Raw genomic sequence first — 17208 nt, forward strand, 5'->3', positions numbered from 1 at the left:
AGCTATAGTCCTTGAAGTGTTTTCGCCTACCTATACTTTTAACTTACAGCAATATTCTACATGGAGAAGGACAAAAGTAAGAGACGGCATATCTGTCTTTAGAGGGACAGTCACTATTCTGGTTCTCTAAGGGCAGAGACTGTACCTGCCAGAAGACATTTTAATCAAATACCTTAAAACTCACCTAGGAGGCAACACAGACGGATCTGTATGACTGGCCAGTCTACTCAAGAAGCCTGTGCACCTGCAGTATCACAAGTTGTTTGTACAGTATTTTTTCCTTCCTTTGGCACAGTTAACACTCAACGCTTACATTTATTTTGTAAAGACACTGAACTGTTCCACACCCTTTGAAGGGTGTTTCTTCAAAATAAGTCAACAGACATTCAAAGGAGCTTCAAAACAGCCTCAAGACAGTATTAAAAATTTTATTTCAAGCAAAACATTTAAGGTTTCCAGGACATCATTTCCTCCTATAGTTTGGATTAAGTGCTTTTATACAACCCTCTTTTACAAGCTAACAAGCCACTACTGAAATACAACTCCCACTATGTGTGGTACAAAAAAACTACAATCTAATACTCAAACCTATTCAAAAAATGTAATTTTTACTAAAAATGCTACTTATAGCTATGCGTCAGAATAAAAAGGTTATTCTTCATTTAAGTCATACCGTACACACCCTAAAGTGCACAGAACTGTATTTTAAAATCAAAAGCATGGATGCTACCAGGTACCCAGATCTTCTGGGTTCACCTCAGTATGAATCTGTGTTTCATACCCTAGGTTTCTCTTATAAGTGCAAGATTAAGATGAAAGCTTTCATTTTAGAGAGGTCTTGTCTGCAATATGCATACGCTTTACATTTCAAGTGCTTAACGTATGGCAGGTGGAGTACCTCGCATCATTTCCGAGTGGTAAACTAGAAAAGGAAACTAAACATTTCAGTCTATACAAGCCACTTATAACAGCTTCTACATGGAAAGATGGATGAAAAAAAGAAAATACCTCCTGTCCGGTAAGAAAGAGTAGAAGATCTCCTTCCTCTTCTTCACACATGTGAATTTGGATCACTGTTCGAATGGCAGCCTCAAGGTAATCCCTTTCTGGTTCTGGAGTATAGAATATCTCCACAGGATGGGTGCGACCCGGGATGGTTAGAAGAGGACAGTTATCAAAGTAGATCTGAAACTTGCCAGCATCTAAAGTAGCACTCATAACTATAACCTGTAGGTTTGGAGAACACAAAGCAAAGAAGTTACTCCAGAGGTTGACATAGACCTGAGAAATGTTACACATACAATATATAATAACAGGAAACTAAACTGTTGACCGTGATTCAAGCGTGCTTTTATCACTTGAATACAGAACCTTTGTTTCAAGGTGCAAAAAAAACCCTGAACTGTAAAGGTTAAGCTATAATTACATCTTTCTAGTATTTCCTTCAATACAAGCTGCACTAGCACTTTCCTAGTTATCTTCCCAATATGTTCATCATTAACAGATCAAGATGACAATTGATCTACATTAACTGACCTTTATGATCAGCTAATGGTAAGCACACAGATACCCTTCTTCAGTATGAGTAACCAGAAAGGAGATGTTGCTGGGCTTCATCACTACTGACCTTCAAATCAGCTCTTTGTCTTACAACTTCTTTCAAAACTCCCATCAAAATATCAGTAGCCAGGGTTCTCTCATGAGCCTCGTCAAGAATTATAACACCATAGCGCTCCAGCAAAGGATCATTCATCGCTTCACGAAGTAACATACCATCAGTCATATACCTGAATACATACAAAAACAATTTTTATTAAATTTGATAAAGACTCCTCTTCCATATTATTCACTAGGTTGTTTGAAGTAAGCCTTTAACCAACCAACTTTCAAAACAGATGCATCAGTAAACTATTTCAAACAGAGTAAAAAAACCATTTAAAGTTTCAAATAGAACCTACTGTAGAATATAAATGAAATCTAGGAGTAGGAACAAAGCTTAAAAAAAGGAGGGGGGAAAACAAGATTTGGCAACATTTATGAGTAGTTTGTCGACTATTACTGGCAGACTTCCAGGTCTACAAATAAAGACAGGCAAAGAAAGGGAAAAATGCAACTCAAATCGTAGAGCTACTATTCCTGCAACTGTTTCTTCTCTACACTATTTGCAGATCTGTTCACTGCTCCTCCTCCTCAGTACAATTTATTTTTTGCACATGAACTTCATTCCCAAATTTCAACCGCTTCTATGAGCAAAACAAAAACACCATTTAAACAGGTAAGACTCATGAAGTCACGCTACATGGAATCCTTTTTAACTGATCATTCTGAGTGTCATCTGCAAATGATGTATGAAGTGGGCCTGGCTCCACACACAAAGCACAGGAATCTAAAACAGCTGACAACTAGAACACTCACAAACCCAGACTTCAGATTGTGCGCCCTAGAGTCTGGCATAGGTCACTTCTGAAACTTTCTGGTAGTTCTTACTAAAGCACACTACGGAACTTAGGAATAACTTACTACCTGAGATAATCCTGGTTACCACTGACAAAAGTCAGCCAAATGCATAACATGAAGAGAAACTGAATGCTGAAGGGCTTTGTTCTGAACACCACCTTACTCATAAAAAACACTTTTCCAGATCACTTTCTTCTTTATGGATAACTTGAAATCACTTCCATAGGGTCCAGAGATTTCTTTAAGAGGAATAATTCATTTCTGAATCTACTCAAGCAAGCCCCTCACCCCAGGTTTATCTCAGCTGATGCTACAGCTCCTCTCTTCTTTACTCAGGTATTGGAGGTGTTTGTCCATAGGTTCACTCCCCTCTTCATTACTCCTTTCAAAACTTTCCTAACCCCCTTTAAAGCCCTGTGATTCCCCCCACCCACAAGAAGGCTGTGTTATGCCTTTACCGGACAGTTACCATACGTACTTCAGAATGGTTTTTGCACTACTGCAGTCTTCAAATCGAATAGAGTAACCAACTTCCTGGCCCAGCATTACATCCATCTCATCAGCGACCCGCTGCGCCACGCTCATTGCAGCCACTCTCCTAGGCTGGGTACATGCTACTCCCCTCTTTGGTCCAGGTAACGAGCGCATGTAGTCAACACACCACTGAGGGATCTGTCAAGAATAAAATTCAGTTTCACATCTGGCTGTTAGAAGCATGGTTAACATATAACTACTGTATCAAAGAAAGATATTTATAATTTCACTGAGATGACAACTGCACGCAGAAAAATATCCAGAGTATGAGAGAAGACAACTTAGTTGGACCCCACACCACTAAATAAAGCACGTACATAACTGCCACTGAAGTTATCAAGGAAGCAAATAGGTTCACAGTATCTTTGGGCATTGTTCGGTCAGTACCTCAGAGAGAGATTTAACAGCAGTCACCATGCTTGAAAGCAAAAGATCAAAATTAGCACTCACAGTTTTGAGATCCACAACACAAGTTAGGTATTTAAAGTTCTACAGTAAACAAATAGTACTTTGCAGCTTAAAAAACACTGCTTATTTAACATACATTAGGAAAAAAAATGATACAAAACTTGGCTTAGCTATAAATCATGACAAAAAACCAAACAAGTTTTAAGTTATGTTTATTTGGTTAACTCTTGTTCTTTGGAAATCTTATCAAACATATAAAATCCCAACATTCTGGTTATTAACTCTCATTTGCCAGACAGTAATTTTTTAGCAATTTGTAAACAGTAAGTATCGTCCAAAATAAGCAGCTTTTTCAGAAGAATTTCTAGGGTCACTAACTTGAACAAGATAGAATATTATTAGCATTTTCTCTGTATGATGTTTTACGAGGAGACAACTCCAGGCACAGCTAGTTTGAAGTCTATAGATCACAAAATGCACTCCTCCTTACTAATTGATTTTAAACGTATCCTAAAAAGCCAGAAGCTCAACTTACAGAAAAGTGATACTATTTATAGAACAGACGCTGCTATGTGGTTTCAAGTAACCTAGGAAGATTTTTCTTCTCAAATACAGTATTCCCACTGCAAAATGGGAGCAACTGAACACTAAGACTCATCCACATCAGACAAGTGTAGACTGTAATAAACAGCTCCTTTTCTTAAAATGGAGAACATACTGCCATTATAAATACAAAAATAGAAAGCAAAGACTATGAGAAAATATGACAGGAGACCAGACTTCTGAAGAAAAACTCAAATAGGAAATTCTATTCAAAACTAAAAATAAGAGCAGCTCTTGAACGCTGATGACGTGAACCTGGAATCCTACCCAGTAACACATACACACTTCCCAAGCACAGAGTAAAGAAATGAAATTATTTCCCACATCACTAGGACAAAGTCAAACGTAAGCACGAGGTTAACTTCAAACAGGGCCAATGCTGACACGAACTTTAAAGCAGCAGGTCAGCCAGGCCACGCTAATAGAAGTAAAAATAATGTAGAGGCTGTTTTCCAGGTAACAACAAAACCTACAGCACTAGTGTCAAATGAAGGACAAAGCCTCCGTAGACTTCAATACGCTAATCTGATTTAGATGACCACCAGAATACTTTCAATGTCCAGCTTTAAGAGACAAACACTAAGGAGAAGGACTGTGACATACTACACTTCCTATTTAAGTCATGACCACTGCTGGGAATACATGGAACAATTCATATTATCTAGTTCTTATATAATGTAACAAAGTTAACTTTATCTCCCTGACACACAAAAATACGTATCACCAAAACCCCAAACTTCCTAGACAAACAAGCACACAGACATTTTTATCAATACTGAAAGAATGAGAAAGGGATCAGTTAAGCACCCCTTAGCCTCAAGGACTTTTTCAGTGAAGAAAAGGTTTGCCAATACAACCTCTAGAAAAATAAGGCAGGTCTATGCACAGAGTGGCCTGTGAGATCTCAAATGAAAGCAGTGAGAGCTTAAGGCCATTCTGAAGGCAAAGGGAAGATATTTTTAAAGGGATGCCATGCCGAACAGGAAGGGGAAGAACACTGTTCTTTTGCCTGCTCTGAGCTACTTCAATTCGTTTAGAATTTTCTCCGTTAAAAATTATATGGTACAATTTTTTTCATTAATTAAAAATGGAGTCCAACTTTCACCCACGTCAATTCTCCTTTGGACTACAAGGACAGCAGGAGATGAAGCCATGCCCAAAATAATACTGCTTCTAAACTTCACCTGCTAAGAAAACCTGTTGAAGGAGTGGCATCCCTTGTGTTACATCAGACATCCTATTCTGTGTAGTTAAGGCTCTCAGTGAAAGCAGATACTACTCTACTATTCCATCTACAGAACAAATTAAAATCATTTCAGCAGCACCACAAATAATCTCCCATTTAAAAGGGAGTGTGTTGCAAACACAGCAGACAAGCTCCTTCTAAAAGAGATTCAACTCATCTGTTCCACAATTACAACACTGAACTTATTCTGAAAGCGTTTAAAAAAATGCTCAACTTCGAAGCTTAAACTTAAATTACAAAGCAAGCCACTGCAAACACTGGGGACCTGAAAATTTGTGGTAGAATTTGTGGTCTTTGCTTCCAACATACTTCTTCAGTATATTTTAAACAGATGGTATAGTTTAATGTGTTTTGTTGTTGTTGTTGTTTGTTTTTTAATTTCAAGCAAGTCTTTGTGGAACGAGATTTTTCAGAAAGGTTTTATCCCCTACTGTTTTCACTGAAAAAGCCAAGCTTTCTCAAACCTGGGTGCTCTACAAGACTGAAGAGAAAACCTGCACGCAGTAAGTGGGGAGGGGACTTGACAGATGGCAGCTCACTTAAAAGATTATCCACTTCTATAGGCTCTTTGCCATGAAATGTAAGATAATCATTTCTGGAAAGAATTCATTGCAGATTTCAGTGAACGTCAACTTTATACCAGATAACAGCACGCGTAAGTAGTTCATGGACACATTCAGTTTCAGTATTAGATCGTTTGGGTTTGTTTTTTTAAACAGAAGAATATTTATCTTGCTCTGATCAATGAGTGTAAGGAGATGGAAGACAGATAACCACTCCCCAGCTAGTTTTAAGATAGCACCTGATCACGAGAATTAGACAGTATCACATGCAAAACAAGGATCTCCCTAGCCATCAGCAAGATCATTTTCAGTGTTATGGTCCTATAAAGGCACTCTCACTTGCTTCAAAATATACCTACAGCCTCATGAAGTAACCCATAGGAAGCAGTGAAGGTTCTGAGACAGCTTATATGCTTTTGGTAGCTTAAAACCTGTTTTGAAGAAGCCTCCGGTTTCTTAAGTCCTTCCCAACAATTAGGCATAAAGTAGTACCACAATTCAGTAAAAGCTTCATACCTTGGCAGCAACATGATCGTAAGCCATATTTAAGTTGAAATCTCAAATGTTAAGAACAGAATTCATAGATCTAAGGGTCTAAGATCATGCAGTGAGAAATTCTGTTTTTGTGGCAGTGTTGTTTCTGTTGTTTTTTTTAAAATGTGAATGTTCAGAATACCATCTCTTCCAAGTAACTGTATAATCTATTTTTCTGAAGAAATCTATAAAAAGCTGGTCTCCGCTGACACGTTAAAAAAGCAACACAGCCCTAAGGTACCTTGCAAACAAGAAGATGGTTCTCAAAATGTGCAGCAAAAAGGGTAAATAACTTCAAATATTTCAAGCACACATATAAAAAGGTGTTCACTACACTGTCCTTTTACATTCTCCAGACTTTCAAATTTTATTTTGTGACTAAAAAAATTCTCTAAGTTAGTTATAATCCATTTTATGAGGACTACAGTATCCTTCAGTTTTTCATTATGTCAAGATAAAAGGAATTTAGCAGGTTATAGAACAAAGGACTTGTTTACATCACTTTACCACACAGATTTTAAACAGCAAATCAGAGGATAGATTGAAGTTTTAAGCAGGTTTGTCCAGGTATACATGCAGTGATGTGCCTTTTCTTAAATCTTTCCCATTTCACCAATCCCCACAATTCTTAAGGACTAAGGAAGCTCAGCAGATCTGCTGTCCTTACTCTCAGTGCTGAGAAAGATCAGGTCTGAATTGTATGTGACATTCCAGTTCCCACTAAGTTCCTACCTGCAGCACTACATTTCATAGAACACTAACAAGTGTTTATTTCTGTAACATTTTTCCTACTTTCAAACTGCTACCTACACAGCAAAATGGCTGTAAATTTGGAACCATCACATCAGTTTGTGAATTTGTACACTTCTGTCTAGCAGTTAGAAACTATCTTCTTCTACCACAAAGATAACTACCAGAGAGTCTGTAAGAGATCAGGAGCTGACTGTGAAAAGGGAAGATGCTTAAAGATTCTTCTCACATACTTCTGCATGCATTAAGCATATGAAATAATCAAATTATTTTTGCCCATGAATTGTGCGGTTTTTGCACAATAGATTCCAAGAAACCAAAGAAAGGTACAACCCCTGCACCTAATGACAGTCTCAATCTTTAAAAACTGCACCATCATGTAACTAAGAACTCACCTGTGTTGTTTTACCAGACCCAGTCTCTCCAACCAGTACAAATGACTGATGCCTAATCAAAATATCTGTAAATCTTTCTTTATATTCCCAGACAGGAAGCTGTAGCCGTTTTTTCAGGATGTCATAGTAACGAGGTGTATGTGGAAGATTTGTGAAAGGGTTAATACTGTGTGGAATCATTGCTGGTTTCATAGGTGGTAACCCAGCAGCAATGAGCGTAGAGTTAGATGCTGCTCGCAATTCCTTTTCCTTCTCCCTTTCTCTGTCACGATCTCTATCTCTGTCACGATCCCTGTCACGATCTTTCCGGTCATCACGGTCTCTGTCCCGGTCACGATCTTTCCTAAAATGAGTTAGAAAACATAGCAGAACATGAGATACTTGAATATTTAAGTGCAATAAAAATTTAAATACAAAGTGACTTTAGAGGTCCCTACTGCAAAGAGGATATAAGCCAAATATTTTTAAGGAGTCCTGCAAACTGTTACCTGGAAGTACAAGCATCAGAGCACAACAGCACGCAGTGCACGTTGACTATTAGATACACCCACTGAACATGAGCACTGCTGCCATAGATCCTCTCATTTATAGAGGAGACTGAAGAAAGCCATCACATGGAGAGCATCATCTTCACCCTCTTCATTTAATGATTATCAGTAACCTGCTGTACATTCTTGACTCCCCACAAGTCTTCCTGTCACTACTTGTTACTAGCATAGAAAAAGAACACTAAATACTCTTCTTGCCTACTTAGCAAGAGAATTACACCAACTGCAAAAAACTTAAAATCAAACTTCTTCAGGGTTCATGTATCATTTTAACATGCCACAATTACTCTGTAGATTTTTGTTTAAAGTCTTCCATACAATTATGACTCAATCAACTTTGATATACAAACTGTTGAATTTGAAATTTACTTAACACCAGTCATTACAGTTGCACCGTCTTCTCCAGTATCACCTCCTGCCACCTACTTCAACATTTGTACTCCCATTTGTTACCAAGCCTCAACAGCATCTACACAGCTGTAACTGCATGAGTTGTAAAAATCTGCATGTTACCTAAACAAATGACAGTAACTATTTTACTTCTTCATCTTAACAAAGAGGTGTACACACTTCAAGATATGTACGTAAGGTGACACTAGATATTAACGCTACTTCAAGTTGCAAGTTTGCTGCATTTGTTTAATTTTCCCTGAAATAAAGTAATGTACAAAGCTAAAGTAAGGTTAGTTAAGAATCAAATAGGTCAAGGGGACATAATTCGTATTTAACCTCAAACAACCTTGAACTTGCCTATTACTTGTATCAGAACACAAATCATACTTTCTTGCAACCGTTAAGCCCCCAAAATAATGATTTTGGGAATGCAATGAAAAAACAGTATTATTTTCGCTCTAATTAAACACTCAAAATTCAAACTCCAGCCTCAGTCTTAGTGGCAGTTTCTGATTTTGAGGACCTATGTACTTGTTTTGCATATAATTTCACACTCCCTACTGAACACTAATACACTCATCAAGAAATCATTACTTTCACCCTAGGAACTGCAACTACATGTTTTTAATGGAGATCTAAAACTTACTGTGATTCAGCACTTTGAAGTGAGTCCTGCTTTATGAAAACACCCCACTACATTTGAAAGTAGGACAAGCAAAAAGATTAGTGGCATTTTCATCTGCAATCACTGCCTTTTTTTTTTTTTTACGTAAACACGCACGTGAGCATGCATTATGTTAACAACTGAGATCCCATCAAAAAGGCAAAGCAACAAACTGGAAATAAACACCAGAGTGAACGCAGATATAAACATTTATAGGAATAGTAATTAAGGGAAAACAGGACCTCCCCACTTATTTACCTGCACACATGCATGCCTATAACTAACAGAATTTTGTTGGTGGTGTTTTTTTTTTTTTTAAATCTATGCAGCTGGCATTGAAATGTAACCAGTGAAGTAATAAGGAAAATCCTGCGTACAGGAAAGAAAACATGCTGGGGATCCAGAAGGAGCAGCACTTCTCATACAAGAGAAAATCTAAGCAGACCATATTTGCTCCCTCAATACTCTGACGTACCATGACTCCAGAGGCTGTCACACCTAACTTCGAGAACACTTCTTTAACACAGACCCATTGAAAAGAAAGAAGGGTCCCAAAATACACTGCTTATTGTGACTGACCTAATTCACTTTCATACAGATTTTCCTGAAGCTTTGGATGCTGAACTATCTAAAAATTGAGGGCATTTTAGATCATTTGCTTGCATCTGAGACACCATAGCTTCAACATCACTTATAATGTGGTCAAGTACCGTGCAAGCTAGAAATCTCTTCTTACTGTGCAACAACAGGTAAATATTACAGAATTCAGTAGGTTTTTATGTTCTAGTAGGGAAAAGTTACCCATTACAAACTGAAGGAACTAGGCTCCATAATGCTATGCATAGTGGTGGAAGGGTCTAGTAGCACAGGAATCGATCCTTGAACTTGTAGTTAATGAGCTATTCACAATTAGCATTTTTAAATATATGCAGGTATTGGGATAAGCAAATATATGGTCAGACAGTAACATAAGAAATAAGATGCAAAATAAGGGTGTAAAAGAAATTTAAGTATGGTAAAGCAAGGGTAAAATGCAACAACCTGGTAAACAGCCCATTCATTGAAGGGAAGAACAATACACGCTACTGATGGCTTCTGTTGTTGTTTTCCCCACTTGGACTAGATACCAATGAAGAACTAGAAAGAAAAACCCTTCAGCAGCAGACTGTTCCCTAGCTGTTTACTTAACCAGGGTGTCAGAAGCTTCCACACAGCAGATGCAGTTTATCTCCAGGTAAGCTTCAAAGTGGCAGAAACCAGCACTCGTGCTAAAAGGAACAGCCTGATGCTGTTGCCAACTCTTCCCTTGTGTTGGCACGCAAACTTAGCAGCCCTGTGAAGAGCAAGCCCTCCCCAGACCCTTCCACCAACATTAATTCTAGCCCCAATCAGTTCTCTAGTCTTCCAAACACTCTCCTGCAGCACAACAGTTGCCTTCTGTGCTGGCAGCTATTTGGCTCAGTTTACAGCCTATATACAAATACAACCTCAAGAACAAGACACTTGATTAAACGAACAACAAACACGATCCAGAATGGAAAATTCTGTTAACTCCCCATCTCTGTTACTTCTTTTAACTCTTGAAACTGTTAATTCATACAATAAAATTAACCCATCCAGTTCTATCTACGTTTCAAAAGCCAAAAAGTCTACTTAGAGGTTAACCAAGAGTTCTCTGTTTTAAAATGTTTAGGATAGAAGGGGAAAACTAGATCTCATCATAAAGAAAGCACACAATATATACCACGTCCTCAAATTTAATCTCCAGTATTAATTATTTCACAGTAGTACTTTTTCCTAGAAACATTTCCAGTCTTCCGTTATTACTGAAATTCAGCAGCCACATCCAGATGCCTTGCATCAACAAGGGAAAGGAGGAATGGCAGCTATGCTGCCAAGTGCATTTACTGAACTTTCTAAAAATGCAACTTGGCAGCTCTTCATCTGTAAACTATCACATGTAAGTTACTTTTCATCATTGCACTGAGAACACTGATCTCAAACCCAAAAATGAACAATTTATGTAAAAGAATCAAAATTTAATCATGTTTGTTTTGTGCATGAAGCCCATCACAACCTCCATAATCAGGAGGAGTTTGTTGGAGATTTTTTGTTTGGTTAGTTGTTTTTTGTTGTTTTTGTCTGATCTCCTACTTGCAGTCACTTCCTTATGGCCACACATATAGATGCAAAAGAAACGCAGTAACACTAAATTAGAGGATGAAAAACAAAACTGACAACACAAACAAAGGACCAGGTAAAACCACTGTTCACCACAGTAGAAGTCTCAGCCTATCTAGCAGAACATCAATGATATTTTCACCACTACTAAACAGACATGGCAGTAGTTGATTCAGCTGATGCAAAAAAATAATGCTGTTAAATACAATTTCCACTTTATACGTAAAGAAATAAAGAAAATAAATTAAACAGAATAATACATCCCACTAACAGCAACTGTGATGTTACACAACACCAACTGAACTATGCTTGGAAAAAAAATACCAGTGTAAAATTGTGGTATGCATTTCACACAGCAGCGTTTTTAACAGAAAGTCTTCTAAACTATTCACATTTTTCCAAAAATGTTTTTTCTTTATGGATGATACTTCAAGCCCAGGAGATAACAGGTGCCATGCCTGTTTTTAAGGTTACAAGAACAACTACAAGCCACGTAGGGTTGCAAAGGCCTCAGCTGAAAAGGAACTAAACCCCTACTTGGTAACTTGACACAACTTGTATATTGCAGTTCGGCAACCCAGTCTGGATGCAAAGTACATGACTACTCTGCATTTGAAGTGGTATCTATTCAAGGAGCTAATTCAGCTTAATCCAGTTGCAAACCAACTAAATTGCATAAAGGCACTCTGCACAGAGGAAGACAAGTACATGCATGCTAGTAACAAGAACCTCTCTGTATCTCAGCCTTCTACGTGCTGTAAAACTTAACAATCCTTAAACAAGCCAGGACAATATAAGGTTACTATGCCTTGTGCTCACTGAACTCAGATCTCAAGAAATATTAGAAAAAAACAGACAATTCTGCTCATAGTGACTTTTCTTGGTCCTACGCCATTTCATGCTGCTACTGGCAGAGGAAGGGGCACAAAACCAGCATCTGTGGAGGTTTTAGGTGCCGTAAGAGCCAAAGACTTCTGGGTAACAAGTTTGTACCACTGTTGGGAACTGATAACAGTTCTTACAAAATGGGAAGAGTTCAGGATGGCAGTAGAAACAATGCCACAAAATAAAACCATACCAGAAATACAAAACCCACCAACATTCAAACAAGGAACTACTGACTTGGGATTATCCATACAGATGACCCTAACACTTGTACCACAACCATTTAATACCCAATTGTGGCATAACCGCTTGAAAATTTTACTGAAGTCTCTTTTACAAACAAAAAAGCGTGCATGTGCGACTTCTCTGGATGCACACAAGAGTTATGCAAGCTGCTGGCAAATCGGGGGAAATGTATTAAAAGAGATATATAACTCGATCCATATAATTACAAAAAAAAATGACAAAAAAAAAAGATGTTCCTCCATGCAGGAAATAGATGTTCAATAATAAACATTAGTTTCAGTTCAGCAGAGGACAAATTCATTGAACTAGTGGCTAGAAACTGGAGCTACACAAGCTCGCCTTTAAGAAAAACAAGTTCTACTTGAAGAGCAGAGACTGTTTTATCAATGAATGCTAACTGTTATGGTAGACTTGTAGTTCTTGCTAGTTTTGAGAAGACGACTAGACATTTTTATCAGATAAATACTCTTAATACTCCCGCCTAAACAGCGCTGTTGGACTTCAGGGAGGGATTGATTCAGGGAAGTCTTCTGTGCTACACCAAGAAGAGTGGACTATGTAAAAATAGTACTTCTTTCTGTTCCTTCCCTATTTAGAAATTTACCTTTGGAATCACTGTCCCCCCACGAAAATGGAATGGAGATTGTGCAGAAAAGGCAGTAAAACAGCTGTGAATAAAGGGATAGCACCAGCGCATGGCCTGTACTCCTGCAGTTTCATTAACCTTAATGAAAATCTGCTGGAGACCAGGAGTCCCAAGACTAACTTGTGCAAAACAAAGGAAAAAACCTATAACCCCCCCCACCCCACCTAACGCTGACCCTCAGAGCCGGGCCCATCCCTGCCTGCTGCCGAGGGAAAGCCATTAACAAAGGAACACCGCTCCGCCGCGGCTCGGCACTCGTTACACGGGCCGACCAAGCCTCACGCTGACCTCCAGGCCCGCATCTCCCAGACCTCCCAAACCAGAAGGAAACAAACACCCCCCCCCCCCCCCCAAAAAAAAAAAAAAAAAAACCGCAGGCGGCGGGGCGAGGCACACAAAGCCGCCCCCGCGGCGCCCGGCCCTCCCGGGGCCCGCTCCCTTCCCCCTCCCCACGCGGCTCTGAGGCCGCCCCCGGGCCTAGGCCCCTCGCTGCCGCCGCCACCGGGGCCCCCCCGAGCGAGGCAGCGGCCGGGCCCACACCGCCCCCACCCCGCCCCGGCCGCGGCCCGGCGGCGATGGGCAGCGGATGGCGGCGGGGATGAGGGGGGGGAAGGAACCACCGCGGGCCGCGCCGCCGCCGCTTACCCGTCGGAGCGCTTCTTGCTGGAGCTGTAATCGTCCCCAAGGTCTAGGCGGTGGCGCTTGGACATGGCGGCGGGATGGGCCCGGCGGGGCGCGCTCGGCTCGGCTCTCCGCTCCGCTTCCACCGGCGGCGGCGGCGGCAGCAACGGCGGCGGCGCCGCGAGGCCAGGCGCAGCGCTAAAATGGCGGCCGGAAGGAAGCGCCGGGGCTGCGCCAGCCGCGGGAGCGCTCGGCGGAGCCCGCCCCGCCCCGCCCGCCGCGAGCCGGGCGGAGGGGCCGCCAAAATGGCGGCGGGGGGGGGGGGGGGTATTACCTCAGGGTAACGGGGCCGGTAGGGTTGTCCTGCTGCGGTCAGGCGGCCTGCATGTGTCCTACAGGGAAAGCCCGCTTCCACAGTCTGTCCTGCTCTCCTGTGAGCTGAAACGGGGGTTTCCACAGAGGGAGTTTACACCAGGATAACTATATCATCAAATACCCGTTTTAGACCATCGCACGCTTCCCTGGGTATGTTATTCTTGAGTGCGGAAAAAATGCAATCTTTCATAAGTCACCTGTAGCAGAAGAAATTATTAGTAAAACCAGTGACATTCAAACTACAAGCTCTGAAAGCACATGCAGCCTTTCACTATTCAAATGTCAGTGATAAGTATTCATGGGTGAATTTTGTGAGGGAAAAAAATGGTCTCGAAGACACAGAAACACAGGTTTTGCCTCATTCTCTTGCAGCTTGTTTTCTACTTTCTCTTGTACTTTGTCTTCCATGTCTAAGATTGCCAGTACAATGGAAGCCCATGCTCATAGTAGAACCACCTGTAGACATGGTCACCATTACCACAGCAAAGTTTTGTAGGGGCGAACACAGCTACGCTGTCATTTAGTAACACAATTCCTGAAGTAAAACAAGACACATGAGTTAAAAGTGCTGTTTCCTCACTATAGTTGAAAGGTTTCGCTTGTATACTTACAGCTGTGATGCATTATTTTTCACACTTCCAGCCAACATCAGCAGTCTACAGCTCTGGCCTGCTCCAGAAGGCCAGTCCTCAGAGTTGTTTCTGGTGCCCCTGAGCTGTATTCCCCATCTCCTACCTCCCCTCAGCACCTTCCAAGAACTGAGTTAACTGCCCACACAAACCATATTTGTCCTCTAACTGAAGGCACAAATGAGCCTGGGCAGGAGAAGATGAAGTCAAGCAAACGAGATGCCTCTAAATGACCACATCTTCAGGAAGCAGACCGTTCCCATGCTGGTAGAAGCACACAGTGCTTGACAGACCAACCTCTGAGTTCACACAACCAGTTCAGCCATTTCTCCTCTTGTCCAGCACTAAGTCTAAGCAGCTGCCTTTGCTTGAAACAGTCACTTGATACTTTAGCACAACTCTTAAAGTCAGTCTCTGAGAGCTTCCGGAAAGGCAAGAAGCACATTTCTTGATACTTCATCAACTGTTCTCTTCTCTGTTGCTCCTCCTTTCCCAGTATATTTCATGTTCCCTAAGTGCCATTGTACTGGTTAAAATTCATATATTAGATAAGATAGAAATTAAAAGCACTTCCATAATATTACTGTATCTCTTCATCGAGGTTTTTTTGATGAAAAACATGTGCTCTGCAAGGCTTGTTCCCTGCTGTTCTTCCCTGCCTTTCTGCCAGAGATTACCACAACCTTTGCTTAGCTACTTGCATGAGCAGTCACTCCCTAAACATTTTGGTCAAAGAAACTGGGTTAGCTTAGATGTTTTGAATAATACATTTTTGTTAACTCTATCTGACTGTGAGGACAAAGGAGCATTCTCACAAATGGCTCAGCTAGCACAACTGAAAATGGTCAGAAGAGATCATCTAGCAGCAGTGACCTGTTCCACAAGCACAGCCAGCTCAGCAAGTGGGTGTTTGTCCATGGCTTCGTGTTCTGGAGTTACATCAGTATAACTACTAAAATATTCCATGAAGACAAGTTCTTAGAGTATATTGTTTAGTAGAAGAGTGTTTCTGTCTGTCACTCATTTTAGATAATACAACAATGGCACCCTCAGCTCATCTGGCATTCTAGACACTACAGCAATAAAAATACCATTTTTCTGCTTGAAGTTATCAACTGAAATAAATATTCCTGGGGAAAAAAAATAATAATAACCACGGATCTTGAGCTTTTCATGCAAAGCCAGAAGTCATTTTCCAAGTTATATTTAAAAAATAAAAATAAAAATAATCTGGGATATCTATCAGAGTTTGCCAGAGGTTAAGTGTCATATAGGGATCTCTCTCCGTCCCAAATATCAAGCTCGTTTTCTCTGTTGCTGTGGCAGTATACACAGAGCTGCATTCTCAGAGTGTAGCTAGGGAAGGCTTTCTATGCATCTCCCCAAGTGGCTTTTAAATGACGTCTGTCTTAAACAAAAGAAAATGATTATTGAAATAGAGTGCTTGAAGAGGAGACATTCAGCTAATCAGAGAAGGGGAAAAAAAATACATGCACACACACACAAAAAAACTTTAGTGGCTCTTAGTGGCTGGGTGGTAAGTGGGAAAACAAGGGGCGAAGATAAAAGCATTACATGCATTAGTTGCGATGGTTCTCAGAAGGCAGCAACTGCTCAACATCGGGAGCACAGAGAGCTCTGCCTGGAGAGCTGTACATTCTAGATCTTGATTGCTCCTGCCCGTGCACAGCAGCATAAAGCCACTTAGGATCTTGCTCCAGGTTGGCCAACACCACTGAAGTTTCAGTTTCTGTTTCAGGAGGTGGGAAAAACAAAGCAGATACCTCAGCAGGTATGAAATCTTAAAAATGGCTATACCTCCCCAGCAAAAGCGAAAAACAAGTGGATTGTGTGTCTTCTGGGGTGAGCAGCCACTTGAGTGCTATGTCTTCGACTGATATCCCACTAACTAGCTGTCTCTATTAACAGCACTTTGCAAACTGCTGAACACATATCATCCACCCAAATGTGCTTTGAGCTATATAACTGCATAATAAACAGTCTCGTCCCATCCTGAAGAGTTTACAATCTAAGGCCTCCATCCTGCAAGCACACACATGCCTTATTTTACTAACGCAAATAATCCTTTTAACTTCAAAGGGATTACTACGAGTAGCAAAATTAAGCATGTAGGTAAGTGTTCACAGGATCACAGCCCAAATATAAGATGAGACGAGAAAAAAAGATTGAGAAGCACAAATTGACATAATGACAAAGTGATAAGCGTTATGTCAAAAGCCTAAAGGATAAAAGGAACGTGTAAAATAGGGCATATTTAAGCATATTTTCTGCCTTTTCAAAGACGTTTTTTAACTAAGAGTTTGGTTTCCCCCCCCTCAAGTCTTTTATATCCATCTATGAAAATGAAAATCTTAGATTATTGAAACAGGAGACATTTGTATGAGTTGCCATTTGGCTGTCTATTCCTTGACTCTCCATTTCTTACCCTAGTTTTAAAAACTATACACATTGGTATCAAAATCCTCCTAGACAATTTCCAGTGAATTATTTCTTTGATTTTGGTGTGCAC

At 40.4% G+C, this 17208-nt stretch overlaps 1 protein-coding gene across 1 annotated transcript in view; it reads right to left on the reverse strand.

Moving 5' to 3' along the window:
* Positions 1-13893, reverse strand: part of DHX15 (DEAH-box helicase 15) — a 46526-nt gene extending 32633 nt beyond the window's left edge. The window contains exons 1-5 of the mRNA XM_066995718.1: positions 13699-13893; positions 7491-7833; positions 2936-3129; positions 1628-1787; positions 1009-1227 (exon numbers count right to left, since the gene is read on the reverse strand). Of these exons, the coding sequence (XP_066851819.1) occupies positions 1009-1227; positions 1628-1787; positions 2936-3129; positions 7491-7833; positions 13699-13763 (981 nt within the window). The 5' untranslated portion in view covers positions 13764-13893. The remainder of the gene's footprint in view (positions 1-1008; positions 1228-1627; positions 1788-2935; positions 3130-7490; positions 7834-13698) is intronic.
* Positions 13894-17208: the final 3315 nt, after the last annotated feature.

This window comes from Anser cygnoides, chromosome 4 (assembly GCF_040182565.1).
Source record: "Anser cygnoides isolate HZ-2024a breed goose chromosome 4, Taihu_goose_T2T_genome, whole genome shotgun sequence".
NCBI classification, from domain to species: Eukaryota; Metazoa; Chordata; class Aves; order Anseriformes; family Anatidae; genus Anser; species Anser cygnoides.